Source organism: Schistocerca gregaria, chromosome 3, assembly GCF_023897955.1.
Source record: "Schistocerca gregaria isolate iqSchGreg1 chromosome 3, iqSchGreg1.2, whole genome shotgun sequence".
Taxonomy (NCBI): domain Eukaryota; kingdom Metazoa; phylum Arthropoda; class Insecta; order Orthoptera; family Acrididae; genus Schistocerca; species Schistocerca gregaria.
The window spans coordinates 653,336,600-653,354,224 of record NC_064922.1 but is presented as its reverse complement, the minus strand read 5'-3'; the positions used below and the strand labels follow the sequence as shown (position 1 = coordinate 653,354,224).

The 17,625-nt window shown below is 40.4% G+C and overlaps 1 protein-coding gene across 1 annotated transcript in view; it reads left to right on the top strand.

Moving 5' to 3' along the window:
- The window catches only part of LOC126356111 (UV-stimulated scaffold protein A-like), a 119,396-nt gene that overhangs the window by 23,537 nt on the left and 78,234 nt on the right, over nt 1–17,625 (top strand). Inside the window, exons 2-4 of the mRNA XM_050006812.1 lie at nt 4,683–4,793; nt 4,992–5,211; nt 5,465–5,585. Of these exons, the coding sequence (XP_049862769.1) occupies nt 4,683–4,793; nt 4,992–5,211; nt 5,465–5,585 (452 nt within the window). The remainder of the gene's footprint in view (nt 1–4,682; nt 4,794–4,991; nt 5,212–5,464; nt 5,586–17,625) is intronic.

Here is a 17,625-nt window from a genome sequence, read left to right as displayed (position 1 = left end):
GCAGACATACTGCAGCCTACCGCTCAGCTCCCTCAACCCTAATTGCTACTTGGAACTTCAGTGCACACTTTCCTATTTGGGGCTCTCTGAGGAGCTGCCCGAGATGCTCTCTCCTGGCAGATATTCTCTACTAGCTTGCTCTCATTTCTGTCAACACTGGTGAACCCACATTCTTTTAGATTCTACACGTAATGTTCTTGCACCTGGATCTCTCATTCTTTAATGTGCAGTTTGCCCACCATCTAGAGTGGTTCGTCCTCTCTGACATATGCTCTTGCGACCATTTCCTGTACATAGTTTGCCTACTAACTCATGTCCTGTGTGTGTGTGTGTGTGTGTGTGTGTGTGTGTGTGTGTGTGTGTGTGTGTGTGTGAGAGAGAGAGAGAGAGAGAGAGAGAGAGAGAGAGAGAGAAGACCAACTGGCTTTATAAAGCTGATTGGAGGCCTTACTGTTGCAGAATATTCCTCGAACCTCTACCCTGCTGTAACATGTCTCAGTCTGCTGGTGGACTGAGGAATTCCGTGCTGTGGTTCTTGTGCAGAGATGTGCTCTCTGTCTCTTTCAATGCCATCCCACAAAGGAGAACTGTGTTCATTATAAACAGTTACGTGTAAAGTGCCATCGCATTATCGGAGATAGCAAAAAAGCTAGTTAGAGCTTCTTTTAACAGTTTTACTACCTCTTCTATTGTTAGGGTTAACCTACATCAGATTTCTGGAAACAAGGTCTGCTCCCAATTAATGGTGTGAGTGTAGCGAATGATGCCATTGTGGGCCCTATTGATATTTCCAACACCGTGCAGAGATCTCGAACCTCTCCCATTACCATCCGGCCTTCCTACTTCAGAAACAAGTGAAGGAGGCACAGGAGATAACTTTTCCCTCTCAGAATCGAGAATGCTACAGTACTGTTTTTACTTTGAGAGAGCACGAAATGCTTCTGACCTCGTCACGATAATCCTCTCCAGGACCAGATAATAGACATGTAGATGTTGCGGCATCTCTCTCTTGACACCAAGCACTTTCTCTTTCGTATGTATAATTGCATCTGGACAGACGGCATTTCCCTGACATTAGTGTGAAGCCCCTGTATTGCCCATACCCAAGCCTGGTAAGGACAAACATCTTCCATTCAGCTACCAATCAATTTCCCTTGCCAGCAGTGTCTACAAGGTGATGGAACGCATGATCAATGATTGGCTGGTGTGGTGGCTTGAGTCTTGGAATTTGCTAACAAATGCACAATGTGGATTTTGGAAGCACTGCTCTGTGGTTGATCATCTCATCACCCTGTCAATCCATATTATGAACAATTTTCTGTGGAAATGCCAGATTGTAGCTGTATTTTTCGATTTGGAAAAGGCTTACGATACGTGCTTGAGGACGGACATCCTTGATACAATGCTCACATGAGGCTTCCGAGGTTGCCTCCCCCATTTTATTCAGGAGTTTTAAAAAGACCTGGTTTTCAAGATACACGTGGGTTCCACTTTGTCGAACACTTTTATTCGGGAGAATGAGGTGCCTCAGGGCTCTATGCTGAGCATAGCCCTATTTGCCTTAGCAATTAACCCTATCGTGGACTGTCTGCTGCCAGGCATCTCAGGTGTTCTTTTTGTTGATATCTACTGCAGTTCTCAGTGAACCTGTTTACTTGAGCAATGACTTTAGCAATGTCTTCACCATCTGTACTCATGGAGCATCAACAATGGCTTCCACTTTTCACCAGAAAAACTTGGTCTGAATTCCTGCTGGCGGTATAAGGAGTTTCTTCCACCGCCCTTGCATCTTGGTGCTGTTGCTCTTCCATTTGTTGAAACCATGAAATTCGTGGGTCTCACACACGATAGGAAACTCTGGTGGTCCTCCCACATATCTTATCTGGCAGCACGCTCTACCCAGTTTTAAATGGTACAGGATGGGGAAAAGATCGGAAAATCTTCCTCATCTTATACTAGTACCTCGCCTAATCAAAAATGGACTGTTTGGTGTCTTGTTAACTAATCTGCACGACTGTTTGCTTTATGCCATCTCAACACAATTCACCAATGTGGCACACACTTGGCCATTGGAGCTTTTTACACTAGGTCAGTTATGAGTCTCTATGCAGATGCTGCTAAACTACCACCGTTGTATCGGCGGATGTTCTCCTCTGCAGATACGCAGTATCCTTTTTTTGATGAGTCCGTTAACCGCCAATACAGCGTAAGTGTAACTCCCTTGTTGCCTCCCGGAGTTTGCTTTTGTATACTGCATCAGAAGCTCAACCAATGTGTGAAAGCCATTCACTGCCTTGGCTTCATGTAGAGGTCTGCGTTCATCTTGGACTTGGTTCACTTCCCAAGGACGCTGTTCTAGGTTCAACTTACCTGTAAGTTTCTTGAACTTTGCACGCAGCTAGGAGACAGCACCTTTGTTTACACCGATGGCTCTAACATCAGCCGTGGTATTGGATGCGCCTTTGTCATTGGCAACAAACAATTTAATTACTGGCTTCTAGAACAGTGCTTGATTTCTATTGCAGAGCTTTTGCCCCCTATCAGGCCACCCAGTGCATCTGACACACAGGCTCCTCAGTTGTGTCTTACATTCTGATACACTTTTTGCCCTCCAGAGCCACTGTCTGATATATATGTTGCACCCCATAGTATAATGAATCCAAGAATGCCTCCATTCACTTGCTAGTGATGGAGCTAGTGTGATGTTCATGTAGGTCCCTGCTCACCTCGGGGTATTGGGGAATGAAGCTGCTGATGCTGATGCTATGTTCGCAGTCCGACTACCTAGGCTTTTTGGCTATTATGTCCCATCAGATGATCTTTGTGTTTTGCTGCACATAGAAACATTGTGCCAGGGTCCAATATCACTACCTTCTCTGGATCAGCTTTGGAGTAAGAATGGGCTGCCATTCCTCCAGATATTCTGACACCTCATTTGAAGTGCCCCCACCAGATTTCAAGCCATCATAAAGGCTTAAGGTAGACACATCCTATATTAATACCCAACAGCTCACCAAATAAGTGTCCACATTTGTTTGATCAGGTAATGTGGTAGTGTACACTATGTGATCAAAAGAACCCAGACACCTGGCTGAAAAATGACTTAAAAGTTCGTGGCACCTTCCATCGGTAACGCTGGAATTCAGTATGGTGTTGGCCCACCCATAGCCTCAATTACAGCTTCCACTCTCGCAGGCATACATTCAATCAGGGGCTGGAAGGTTTCTTGGAGAATGGCAGCCTAGTAGAGGTGGTGATGTCGGTCCATGAGGCCTGGCACGAATTCGGCATTCCAAAACATCCCAAAGGTGTTTTATAGGATTCAGGTCAGGACTGTGTGCAGGCAAGTCCATTACAGGGATGTTATTGTCATGTAACCACTCCACCACAGGCCGTGCATTATTAACAGGTGTTCGATTGTGTTGAATGATGCAGTCGCCATCCCCAAATTGCTCTTCAACCGTGGGAAGCAAGAAGGTGCTTAAAACATCAGTGTAGGCCTGTGCTGTGGTAGTGTCTTGCAAAACAACAAGGAGTGCAAGCCTCCTCCGTGAAAAGCACGACCACACCATAACACCACCGCCTCTGAATTTTACTGTTGGCACCACACTTGCTGGTAGATGACATTCACTGGGCATTCGCCATACCCACACCCTGCCATCGGATCACCACATTGTGTACCACGATTCGTCATTCCACATAATGTTTTTCCACTGTTCAGTCATCCAATGTCTATGCTCCTTACAGCAAGTGTGGCATCGTTTGGCATTTACCGGCGTGATGTGTGGCTTATGAGCAGCTGCTGAACCATAAAATCCAAGTTTTCTCACCTCCTGCCTAACTGTCATAGTACTTGCAATGGCTCCTGATGCAGTTTGGAATTCCTGTGTGATGGTCTGGACAGATGTCTGCCTATTACACATTACGGCCCTCTTCAACTGTCAGTGGTCTCTGTTAGTCAATGGACGAGTTGGCCTGTACACGTTTTTGCTGTACATGTCCCTTTGCATTTCCACTTCACTATCACATCGGAAACAGTGGACCTAGAGATATTTTAGGAGTGTGGAAATCTCATGTACAGACGTATGATCCAAGTGACACCCAATCACCTGACCATGTTCGAAGTTCATGAGTTCCACAGAGCGCCCCATTCTGCACTCTCATGATGCCTAATGACTACTGAGGACACTGATATGGAGTACCTGGCAAAAGGTGGCAAGTATGTTTTTGGGGGTGTCTAGATACTTTTGATCACATAGTGTATTTTGACTTATGAGCTTCTGAGGAGGGGGTGGGGGGAAGAGGACAGAAAACAAAAATCTAGTTCTCTAGTGTGGAACATGGCAAAAAATGACTTAACTGACGCAGAGCTTATGGATATAAAAATGAGAAGAAAGTAGATGATGAACTTTCTACTTTTTGTAGTGTCTTTGGTGGAGTAAAGGTAGTAAATGAAAATACCCCCCCCCTCCTCTCTCTCTCTCTCTCTCTCTCTCTCTCTCTCTCTCTCTCTCTCTCTCTCTCTCTCTCTCTCTCTCTCTCCCTCTCCCCCCCCCCCTCCCCCCTCCCCCTCCCCCTCCCTCTCTCGTGATACACTGTATCAGCCACTACAAGTCATTGTTTTGGGTATACTGTCATCTTTGAAATGACTACATTCTTTATTTGCTTTTTCTGTTATTCAGGTTGTCAAATGGCTATGTGAAACATACATATCATTTACTGTTGTGCCAGCTTGAGAAGCAGCATTCAGAGGTTCGGTTTAGTGCATTCCAAATTTGTGATGTACTTTTCAGGTAAGCAACTCTGTTTATTGTGCCCTATGTCTGCATGTATGTCTGTCCATGTATATTTTCCTCTCTCTCAAATAATATTGAGAAGCATACCTCACTGTTGCAGAATCTGTCTAAAGTCGATGACTCAGTAGTTATATTTATTGTTATGTGATATTTTAAAGTGAAAATTGTCATCATATTTTTATCCCCTTCTTTAAGGAGGTCTCACTGCTTTCGGGAACTGCTTGTGTCAGAAATGCAGCGTGTCTTGGAGCTTGCTGCAGAAACAAATCCTGACAAGCCTTTGCCAATGCCAAAAACTGTAGCCAAAGATTTAAAGCTTTTTGCATTGAGAACAATTCAACAGTGGAACAAGGAATTTGGGAGTGGGTACAAGAAGTTGGAGCTTGGATTCAGTTTCTTAAAAAATTGTAAGAAGGTAAATTAGTGTTCCATTTAATAGCTAAAAGTATAGCGAACCCACCCTCATGATACTGCATGGTTCTTTTGTTATAAATTTGTTATCTGGAGGATACATTCGTGTTTTTATGTTTGGGTGACAACAAATTTATGGTTTGCTGTAGTAGAATGAAGGTGTCTTTAATTTAGAAGACTGGAATAGATCTTGCCAGGATCATACACTATTAAAATGATATATTTTCTGGAAATAAGTATGTATTTGTGTATTTCAGGTTGATTTTGATACATTGGAGGCTCAAAGCAATGCAGAAAGATTGCGGCAAGAAGAAGAAGAACGCCGAAAAAATGTTCAAAGTAACAAAAAACTGAAAGCTGTTGCTCAGGAATACTCTGGTTTGTATAACGTAATTTCTGTAACATTGTGAAAGCAAGGGGAGAGAATTGGACACTCCTGCAGGAGATTTGTTTTGATATTGCCATGTGATGCATATGGGAGTCATATTGTTATTAGCTTTTCTCCCTTTATGTTAAGGATGTCGTATTATTGGGCACAGTTAGTATGGGAATGAAATAGTTCTCTGATATGAACCACTTTATGAGATGTGTTTGGAACATATTAATGTTCATAGGTTCATTGGGTTCCATACTGTGCTAATCCCAGTAGCGCTGATAGAAACACTTAAAATTCTCTGATCAACCAGAACATTATGACCACCTACCTAATAACCAGTATTTCCACCTTTCGCACAGATAACAGCGGCAACGCATCGTGGCTTGGAAGAGGTGAGGTCTTGGTAGGCTGAAGGGAGGCGGCGCCACATCTGCACACCCAAGTCACCTAATTCCTGCAAACTGGGGGAGGGGAGCCACAAGCTCTGAAGCCACATTCAGACAAGTCGCAATTGTGTTTGATCGGGTTCAGATCTGGCAAGTTGGGGATGGGGGGGGGGGGGGGCAGCACATCAATTGCACCTCACCACTTCTTGAACCACTCCATCATACTCCTGGCCTTGTGAGATGGCACATTATCTTGTTGAAAAATGCTACTGCCACTGGGAAACATGGAAACGTGATCGTCATGAAGGGGTGTATGTGGTCTGCAACTCAAGCTAGAGTGGGTTCTTGATTCATTTATTAGGAAGTACCAGAAATTGGTTATATGTGGTGACTTCAGTATTAATTTTGTATATGATTGTGCAAGGAAAAGGATATTGGTAGATTTCCTAAATTCATATGATCTGATGCAGATAGTGTTTTTTCCAACTAGGTTGCAGGGGAACAGTAACACACCAATAGACAATATTTTTATTCATTCTTCTTTACTAGATGGGCATTCTGTTAGTAAAAGGGTGAATAGCCTTTCAGACCATGGTGCACTAATTTTGAGAGGGGTAGGACGTGAAACAGGCCGACTTGGAGCAGGAGAGGCACCACAGGACATTTTAATTTACACTGTCTATACTTTTACGAATAAATTCATAAAACTTTGTTAGCGTGGCCAGGAAGGATTCAGGATTCACACTAATAGCAGAGGAAGTTCAAAAACATAACAAAACAATTTTTTTACATGTGAAATTTTATCTTTTTGCACTTGGTATTAGCTGCCTTTGTTACTGTAGGTACACTTTTCTTCATAAGTAAGAGAGATTCTTCGATGAATTTTACACAGCATACAAACCCTACTTACAGGTGTATGGAACTCTAGAATATCCCAAATCGGTTAAAAACTGTGGTAAAAATTGAGATAATGAACTATAAAATAAGAGTTTTCTCTAAACACGAAGTTTAAAATGCAACATCCCATTCATTTTTCTATAGAGTAAATAAATTCTAGAGTTTCCTACACGTGTAAGTATGGTTTGTAAGCTGTGCAAAATTCATCGAAGAATCTCTTACCTATGAAGAAAAGTGAACCTATAGCAACAAATGCAGCCAACAGTAAGTGAAAAAAATCATGAAATTTCACATTTAAAAAATATTATTTTTCGTGTTTTTGAACTTCCACTGCTATGAGTGTTGATCCTGAATCCTGAATCCTTCCTGGTCATGCTGACGAAGTTTTATGAATTTATTTGTAAAAGTATTCACAGTGCAAATTACAATGTGCTGTGGTGCCTCTCATTCTCGAAGTCGGCTTGTTTGATGTCCTACTCTCCTTAACACTAAAGGGCTTTTGTACTCAAACAAAAGTCACATATAATTACAAACTATGTCGGAAAGTTAATCCAACAGCAATTGAGAGTTTTTTAAACCTCATCAAGGAACAAGAGTGGCAGGATGTTTATAGTGCTGATAACATAGATGACAAATATAATGCTTTCCTTGATAGATTTCTCATGCTCTTTGAGAGTTCTTTCCATTAGAACGTTGTAAATGGGGCACTAGCAGTAAAAGTCAACCTGGCTGGCTGACTAGTGGGATAAGGATATCATGTAGAAAAAAGCGGGAATTATATCAAAACGCTAGAAGTAGTCACAATCAAGTTACAGTAGCCCATTACAAACAGCACTGTAAGGTGTTTAAAAAGGTTATTAGGAAGGCAAAGAGTAGGTGGTATGCAAATAGAATAGCTAATCCACAGGATAAAATTAAAACCTATGGTTAGTTGTGAAGGAAGTGTCTGGTCAGCAGCACAAGGTCGACAATGTAAAGTCAGTTCATAGTAAAAATATTTCTGTTTCTGGTAAATCAGATTATGTACAGTATTTAACAATTATTTTCTGAGCATTGCTGGTGAATTAAATAAAAATTTAGCTTCAATAGGGGATAATGTAACTCTCTTGGCAATTGTATTTCTGAGATTGATGTCTGAAATACTCCTGTGTGATACAGACAAGGGGGAGATTGAGTCAATAATTAAATCACTGAAAACTAAGGACTCTTTATGGATATGATGAAGCACCTAGCCGTTTATGGATATGATGAAGCACCTAGCCGAATATTAAAGTACTGTGCTGTACATGTTAGCCTTGTATTTAGCCATATTTTTACTTTTTCCTGTAGGAATGGTCAGTTTCCTGAGTGATTAAAGTGCTCAGTAGTAAAGTCGCTTTATAAAGAGGGAGAAAGGGATCATGTAGACTATATTAGACATATTTCTATGCCATCAGAGTTTGTTAAGGCTATTGAAAAGGCTGAGTATGTAAGGATAACTGATCACTTTGTATCACATGATTTACTCTCAAATGTAGAGTTCAGCTTAAGAAGTCGTTTAACAACTGAAAATGCTATATTCTCTTTTCTCTGTTAGGAACTGGTTGGGTTAAAGAAAGGTTTCAAACGCTAGGCATATTTTTTGATTTAACTAAGGTGCTTGATTGTGTTGATCACAAAATATTGCTCCAGGAGTTGAACCATTATGGAGTACAAGAAGTAGCTAACAATTGGTTAACCTCTTACTTTAACAACAGACAGCAAAAGGTCCTTTTTTACAATGTTGAGAATGGCTTCAATGTGGGATCAGAGTGGGATACGATCAAATGAGGCGTGCCTCAGGGATCACTGTTGGGGCCACTCATGTTCCTTATTTATATAAAGTACTCTAGTATTACGGGTAACTATAAAATATTTCTGTTTGCTGATGACACTACCTTGGTTATAAAGGATGTTGTGTGCAACAATGGCTCAGTTTCAAATACCACAGTTCATGGCTTGTAGAAAATAAAGTATTGCTAAAGCACAGTAAGACTCGGTTTTTACAATTTATAACACACAATTCAACAAAACATGAAATTTTTAATTTCACAGAATGGCCATATGATTAGTGAAACTGAACAGTTCAAATTTCTAGGTGTTCAGATAGACAGTAAACTGTCATGGAACGCCCACATTGAGGATCCTGTTCAGAGACTTAATGCTGCCATTTTACAACTCGAATGTTTTCTGAAGTGAGTGACACGAAAAGTAGTCTACTTTGCTTATTTTCATTCGCTTATGTCCTATGGTATTATATCTTTGGGTAACTCTTCCCATTCTAAAAGGCTACTTTTGGCTCCGAAACTGATGGTTTGGGCAATAAATGGTGTAAGTTCACGAACCTCTTGTCGACCCCTGTTTACCAGTCTGGGTATTTTGACATTGGCCTCTCAATGTATGTATTCCTTACTGTCATTTCTTGGTAACGATGTTAGTTTATTCCCAAGAATAAGCAGCTTTCACTCAGTTAATACTTGGCAGAAATCAAACCTGCATTTGGACTGGACTTCCTTAACTTTTGTGATGAAAGGTGTGCTGTATACTGCTGCATCCATTTTCAATAAGCTACCACTAGAATTCAAAAATCTTAGCAGAAATCCACACACTTTCAAATCGAAACTGAAGAGTTTCCTCAAGGGGCACTCCTTCTATTCTGTTGAGGAGTTTCTTGAAAAAAAAAAAAAAAAAAAAAAAAAATAAGCTGATTCTTGTTGTATTGTTGATTGTGTTTTACTTAAACTTATGGATTGACTTTTCTTTGGGTTCATAAACATTTTATTTTTATCTGTTATTACTTTATGTTGTAATTTCATGTACTGACACATTCCATGACCTTTGAGATTTGCTTTGCAATTTGGTCCTACGGAACTTGACATTGAATAAAAATAAATTGCACACCTCCATTCTGCACAAGGGAGCTGGTCCTATGGAACTTGACATGTAAATAAAAATTAATTGCCTCCATTCTGCACACGGGCAGCAAGCTCACTGACACTACATACCCTGTGCATGTGTCTGACTAGCAGTCATGCCTCGTCAGGTGGCACTGCTATCACATGGACGGGTTTATATCAATAGTAGATCAGTGATCATAATGTTCTGGCTGATCAGTGTATAATATACCACTAGCAGCTTACTTCTCCAGGGAGAAAAAAGGAGTTGGTTGGAGGAGGTTATAAATGGTGGACGTGACAGGTCACTGATAATACTAAGGTTTTTTAAAAACAGTCTCGAGCAGCTGGTTCAATAACCTAGATGCAATGGAATCTTATCGACAGTGTCAGTATAGAGACAGAAATTAGTGATCATGGTGTCACCTTAGCGAAGGAGGTTACTAGAAGTAAATCCATCAATTAAACTAGGAGAGTATTTATGCTGGGAAGAATAGACAGATAGTTGTTAGTATCCTCCTTGTCCAATAATGGACATAATTTATAGTTCCAGTATGATAGACTTTGAGGAATTACAGGCAAAGTTTAAAGATATTTAAATCGCGCTTTGAACAAGTATGCGCCAAGAGCTTTAATGACAAAATTTCAGAAAATGATGAGAAAACAGAGATTGTTGCACTGTCAGTCAGGAAAAAAATATTGCTGAAATATCAAAATATCAATAGCCAGAAGTTTGTAGAAATTTATCCATCTGTCAAAAGATCAGTGAGAGAAGCGTACAATAACTTCCACCATCTAACCTTAGCGAAAGATCTTGCCAGAAACATGAGCAAGTTCTGGTGCTGGGTAAAATCACTAAGCAAGTCAAAGGCTTCTATGCAGTTGCTAGTCAACTGGTTTGGTGTGGCAGTAGAGGATTACAAAAGGAAAGATATAGTTTTAATTTTAGAGTTTAAGAAATCATTCATGCTGGGCGATCATAAAGTTGTGGTCAATTGACTGTTGCACAGACTCTCATATGGAGGGCAGAGTAACTAGGATCCCTGGTGTAGAGAATCAACTGAAAGAGTTGTAAACAAATAAGCCGTTAGGTCCAGATGGAATCCCAGTTTAGTTTGACAGAGAGCGCTATATGGCAGTGGCCCCCATTTATCATGAATCTCTCACATGGCGTGAAGTCCTACGTTCAACTGCAGAATAATTGAGCGTTTCCTAAATTCACATACAATAAAATTCCTTGAGACAGAAAAGCTTCTTTTTACAAATGCACAGTGATATAGAAGGTTTCATGCTTACAAAACTCGGCTTGCTGTTTTCTCACATGATACCCAGTGAACATTGGTTGAAGAGCAACAGGCAGATTTCATTTTCGTAGATTCGAAGATAACATGTGAACATTTCACCACTGCAGACTGTTAACCAAAGTTCGAACACATGTAATAAGTTCCCAGATACATGAGTGGCTCAAATACTTTTTAAGTAATAGAAATGAGTACTTTGTCCTCAACATCGAATGTGCATCAAAGACAAGGGTATTGTCTGGAGTGTCCAAAGGAAGTGTAATAGGACTGCTCTTGTTCTGTATATACATAAATCACCTGACAGAAGACTGAGTGAGCAGCTATCTTTGACTATTTGCTAATGACACTGTGGTATAAGGGATAATATCATTGCAGAATAACAGTAGAAGGATATGGGATGTCTTGGAATTTCTCCACTAAGTGGCAGCTTGCTCTATGTTGAAAATTGTAAGTTAATTCAGATGAATGGGGAAAACAATCCTGCAATATCCACCATGTTATTACTGCTGTGCTGATTAAAATAGTCAAGTCGATTGAATAACTAAGTGTAATGTTACAAACTGATATAAAATGGAACAAACATGTAACAATGGTAGTAGGTGATAGGGTAGGTGAACGGTCAACTTCATTTTATTGGGTGAATTTCAGTAAAGTGTTGCTCATCTATAAAGGAGACTATGTAAGAGCATTAGTGTAACCCATTCTTGAATTCTGCTAGAATGTTTATGATCTCTATAAGGTTGGATTGAAGGTAGTCATCAAAGCAGTTCAGAAACAAGGTGCATGATTGGATCGACATGTGAGTATAATGGAGATGCTTCATGAACTCAAATGGTAATTCCTGGAGGGAATAAGACAGTCTTTTCGCAAAACGCCATTGAGAAAATTTAGAGAACTAACATTTGCTACTAACTGCAGAACGATTGTACTGCTTCCAATGTACAATCAACAGCAGACAGCAAACAAAGTGGGTCATGCTTAATTCCATCGTGTAGGCTGCACCTGAATGTATGCAATCAACATAGCATAACTGTGTTGCACATCGTCGCAACCATCCATTGTACAGTCGTTGTAAGATACACAATGGGTACCGCTAGAGACTACTAGAGAACACCAGTCCTTATGACAGTCTGTCTAGATGTAAACTAACACCACGATACAGTCCTTAACATTTGTAAATTAAACTTAATTACAACAAGTGACATTTCAAACTTTATGGGACAACTAATTTTGTCACATAAATCGTTCAGTAACCCTTAGGCACAATTAAATATTTGAGACAGTATATGGATTTATAAGGTTGTATGGCAATTGGAAACAAGTTCTTTGCTGTCTAAAAGGTTTACTCAACACATACTGAAAGTCATTCAACGGGGAGTGGATTCACATCTACTTTATTTAATACTAAGCAGTTAAAAGAAAACATGTTAACGGCAGCAAGCACTCTACGGAAATCCCAACATTAACAGCGAATCACAAGTAATATCATTGTTCACATTACTCATCAACAGTTACTTGTACACAAAGTTGTACTTTAAATGACATGACCAACGTCTTCGTTCTGGATCCGAATGCAAACCCAGAACATAAAGCCATTGTTAACCAAGGAAAGTTTTGTGCCTTATCGAGACTCGACCACTAGGCAGAAAGAGAAGTCAAATATTGACATTTGCACCAGCATCAGTTATCAATTCTCAACTTGAACGTAAATGACGATAATGTTTGTACGAAACCAGAAACACTAACATGACAATTACCTTTTTGATAGTTGTTGTTGTTGTGGTCTTCAGTCCTGAGACTGGTTTGATGCAGCTCTCCATGCTACTCTATCCTGTGCAAGCTTCTTCATCTCCCAGTACTTACTGCAACCTACATCCTTCTGCATCTGTTTAGTGTACTCATCTCTTGGTCTCCCTCTACGATTTTTACCCTCCACGCTGCCCTCCAGTACTAAATTGGTGATCCCTTGATGCGTCAGAACATGTCCTACCAATCGATACCGTCTTCTAGTCAAGTTGTCCCACAAACGTCTCTTCTCCCCAATCCTATTCAGTACCTCCTCATTAGTTATGTGATCTACCCATCTAATCTTCAGCATTCTTCTGTAGCACCACATTTCGAAAGCTTCTATTCTCTTCTTGTCCAAACTAGTTATCGTCCATGTTTAACTTCCATACATGGCTACGCTCCACACAAATACTTTCGGAAACGACTTCCTGACACTTAAATCTATACTCGATGTTAACAAATTTCTCTTCTTCAGAAACGCTTTCCTTGCGATTGCCAGTCTAGATTTGATATTCTCTCTACATCGACCATCATCAGTTATTTTGCTCCCCAAATGGCAAAACTCCTTTACTACTTTAAGTGCCTCATTTCCTAATCTAATTCCCTCAACGATACCCGACTTAATTTGACTTCATTCCATTACCCTCATTTTGCTTTTGTTGATGTTCATCTTATATCCTCCCTTCAAGACACCATCCATTCCGTTCAACTGCTTTTCCAAGTCCTTTGCTGTCTCTGACAGAATTACAGTGTCATCGGCGAACCTTAAAGTTTTAATTTCTTCTCCATGGAATTTAATACCTAGTCAAAATTTTCTTTTGTTTCCTTGACTGCTTGCTCAATATACAGATTGAACAACATCAGAGATAGGCTACAACCCTGTCTCACTCCCTTCCCAACTACTGCTTCCCTTTCGTACGCCTCGACTCTTTTAACTGCCATCTGGTTTCTGTACAATTTGTAAATAGCCTTTCGCTCCCTGTATTTTACCCCTGCCACCTTTAGAATTTGAAAGAGAGTATTCCAGTCAACATTGTCAAAAGCTTTCTCTAAGTCTACAAATGCTAGAAATGTAGGTTTGCCTTTCCTTGCCTCACGTGTTCCAATGTTTCTACGGAATCCAAACTGATCTTCCCCGAGGTCGCTTCTACCAGTTTTTCCATTCGCCTGTAAAGAATTCGCGTTAGTATTTTGCATCCGTGACTTATTAAACTGATAGTTCGGTAATTGCCACGTCTGTAGGCAGCTGTTTTCTTTGGGATTGAAATTATTATATTCTTCTTGAAGTCTCAGGGTATTTCACCTGTATCATACATCTTGCTCGCCAGATGGTAGAGTTTTGTCAGTACTGGCTCTCCCAAGGTTGTCAGTAGTTCTAATGGAATGTTGTCTACTCCTGGGGCCTTGTTTCGACTCAGGTCTTTCAGTGCTCTGTCAAACTCTTCACGCAGTATTGTATCTCCCATTTCATCTTCCTCTACATCCTCTTCCATTTCCATAATATTGTCTTCAAGTACATTACCCTTGTATAGACCGTCTATATACTCCTTCCACCTTTCTGCTTTCCCTTCTTTGCTTAGAACTGGGTTTCCATCTGAGCTCTTGATGTTCATACAAGTGGTTCTCTTATCTCCAAAGATCTCTTTAATTTTCCTGTAGGCAGTATCCATCTTACCCCTAGTGAGATAAGCCTCATAAGCCTCTACATCCTTACATTTGTCCTCTAGCCATCCCTGCTTAGCCATTTTGTACTTCCTGTCAATCTCATTTTGATGCGTTTGTATACATTTTTGCCTGCTTCATTTACTGCATTTTTATATTTTCTCCTTTCATCAATTAAATTCAATATTTCTTCTGTTACCCAAGGATTTCTACTAGCCCTCATCTTTTTACCTACTAGATCCTCAGATGCCTTCACTAATTCATTTCTCAAAGCTACCCATTATTCTTCTACTGTATTTCTTTCCCCCATTGCTGTCAATTGTTCTCTTATGCTCTCCCTGAAACTCAGTACAACCTCTTGCTTAGTCAGTTTATCCAGGCCCCATCTCCTTAAATTCCCACCTTTTTGCAGTTTCTTCAGTTTTAATCTACAGTTCATAACCAACAGATTGTGGTCAGAGTCCACATCTGCCCCTGGAAATGTCTTACAATTTAAAACATGGTTCCTAAATCTCTGTCTTACCATTATATAATCTATATGATACCTTTTAGTACCTCCAGGGTTCTTCCATGTATACAACCTTCTTTTATGATTCTTGAACCAAGTGTTAGCTATGATTAAGTTGTGCTCTGTGCAAAATTCTATCAGGCGGCTTCCTCTTTCATTTCTTAGCCCCAATCCATATTCACCTACTACGTTTCCATCTCTCCCTCTTCCTACTACCGAATTCCAGTCACCCATGACTATTAAATTTTCGTCTCTCTTCACTATCTGAATAATTTCTTTTATTTAATCATACATTTCTTTAATTTCTTCATCATCTGCAGAGCTAGTTGGCATATAAACTTATACTACTGTAGTAGGTGTGGGCTTTGTGTCTATCTTGGCCACAATAATGCGTTCACTATGCTGTTTGCAGTAGCTTACTCACAGTTCTATTTTTTTATTCATTATTAAACCTACTCCTGCATTACCCCTATTTGACTTTGTATTTATAACCCTGTAGTCACATGACCAGAAATCTTGTTCCTCCTGCCATGAACTTCACTAATCCCCACTAAATCTAATTTTAACCTATCCATTTCCCTTTTTAAATTTTCTAACCTACCTGCCCGATTAAGGGATCTGACATTCCATGCTCCGACCCGTAGAATGCCAATTTTCTTTCTCCTGATAAAGACTTCCTCCTGAGTAGTCCCTGCGCGGAGATCCGAATTGGGGACTATTTTACCTCTGAAATATTTTACCCAAGGGGACACCATCATCATTTAATCATACAGTAAAGCTGCATGCCCTCGGGAAAAATTACGGCTGTAGTTTCCCCTTGATTTCAGCCGTTCGCAGTACCAGCACAGCAAGGTCGTTTTCGTTAGTGTTACAAGGCCAGATCAGTCAATCATCCAGACTGTTGACCCTGCAACTACTGAAAAGGCTGCTGCCCCTCTTCAGGAACCACACATTTATCTGGCCTCTCAACAGATACCCCTCTGTTGTACTTGCACCTACGGTGCGGCTATCTGTATTGCTGAGGCACGCAAGCCTCCCCACCAACGACAAGGTCCATTGTTCTTTGGGGGGGGGACCTTTTTGATAATTAACCTCAAAAGACATGTATTGTTGCATTGTCAAGGAACAAAGGATGCACATGTTTAAAATTGAAATGCCATCATGTGATGCTGATGACAAGGATGTGAACCCAAGCACCTAATTGTATTGTTGAATAAGTACGTAAAATCAGAATGTAGATATCACAGTCACTAGTAGTGAGGTTGGAACCTTAAATGATGACTGAAGTTGTGTTGCCTGACCGGGATTCGAACCCGACACCTACCACCGTCGTAGTCTAACCAGGAACAGATGAGAAATGTCCAATGTTGGTCCAACATTAGTGAAATGTGCGCATGTTTAACTAGAAATAAGGCAACGAAAACGTCTATGCTGACTGAGAGTCGAATGCCGCACACATGGTTATGAAGACACGTTAATAATCAAATTCTTATTCAGTAGTAGCTAGGAGTAGCATGTTTAGTTGCAAACCGTAAGGCCTTTCTCATCCCTAGTAATATGTTGCCTAATATCTGCGATACCATGGTGTTAATTTACAAGTGGATTGACTGCCATAAAGAGCAGATGTTCCCTAGTAGTCGTGTATCATTGAGATGTAAATGAAGTGCCTCAGCAGAAAGTAATTTCCTTCGTGCAGCATGTATTGTTTCTGAGACACTGAGTACATGTTATAAGTACACAAACAGTGTATTATATACTACGTATACACTATTATTATTTGGAGAAGATGTTGCCAAACCTGTTTACTTTTACATTCCGCTAAGTTGTCGTGGTTGAATACACTTTTTCTTAAGGCTATATCTAGTGCAGAGCACTTACAAGAAAGAATAGTTTCCTGCGTCATGCTATTGCTAGCTAGGTGAAATATAAATGAATGTATTTTCGAACGTATTGTTTGTCAAATATTCGAATGATTCATCAACTGTAGGTGTACGTTCACATGTTATAGCATAATAGCTGTTCCTGCGTTGCATCTACATCTACATACATACATACATACATACTCTGCAATCCACCATACGGTGCGTGGTGGAGGGTACCTCGTACCACAACTAGCATCTTCTTTCTCTGTTCCACTCCCAAACAGAACGAGGGAAAAATGACTGCCTGTATGCCTCTGTACAATCCCTAATCTCTCTTATCTTATCTTTGTGGTCTTTCCGCGAAATAGTAAGTTGGCGGCAGTAAAATTGTACTGCAGTCACCTCAAATGCTCGTTCTCTAAATTTCCTCAGTAGCGATTCACGAAAAGAACGCCTCCTTTCCTCCAGAGCCTCCCACCCGAGTTCCTGAAGCATTTCCGTAAGACTCATGTGATGATCAGACCTACCAATAACAAATCTAGCAGCCCACCTCTGAATTGCTTCTATGTCCTCCCTCAATCCGACCTGATAGGGACACCAAACGCTCAAGCAGTTCTCAAGAATAGGTCATATTAGTGTTTTATAAGTGGTCTCCTTTACAGATGAACCACATCTTCCCAAAATTCTACCAATGAACCGAAGACGACTATCCGCCTTACGTGCTTG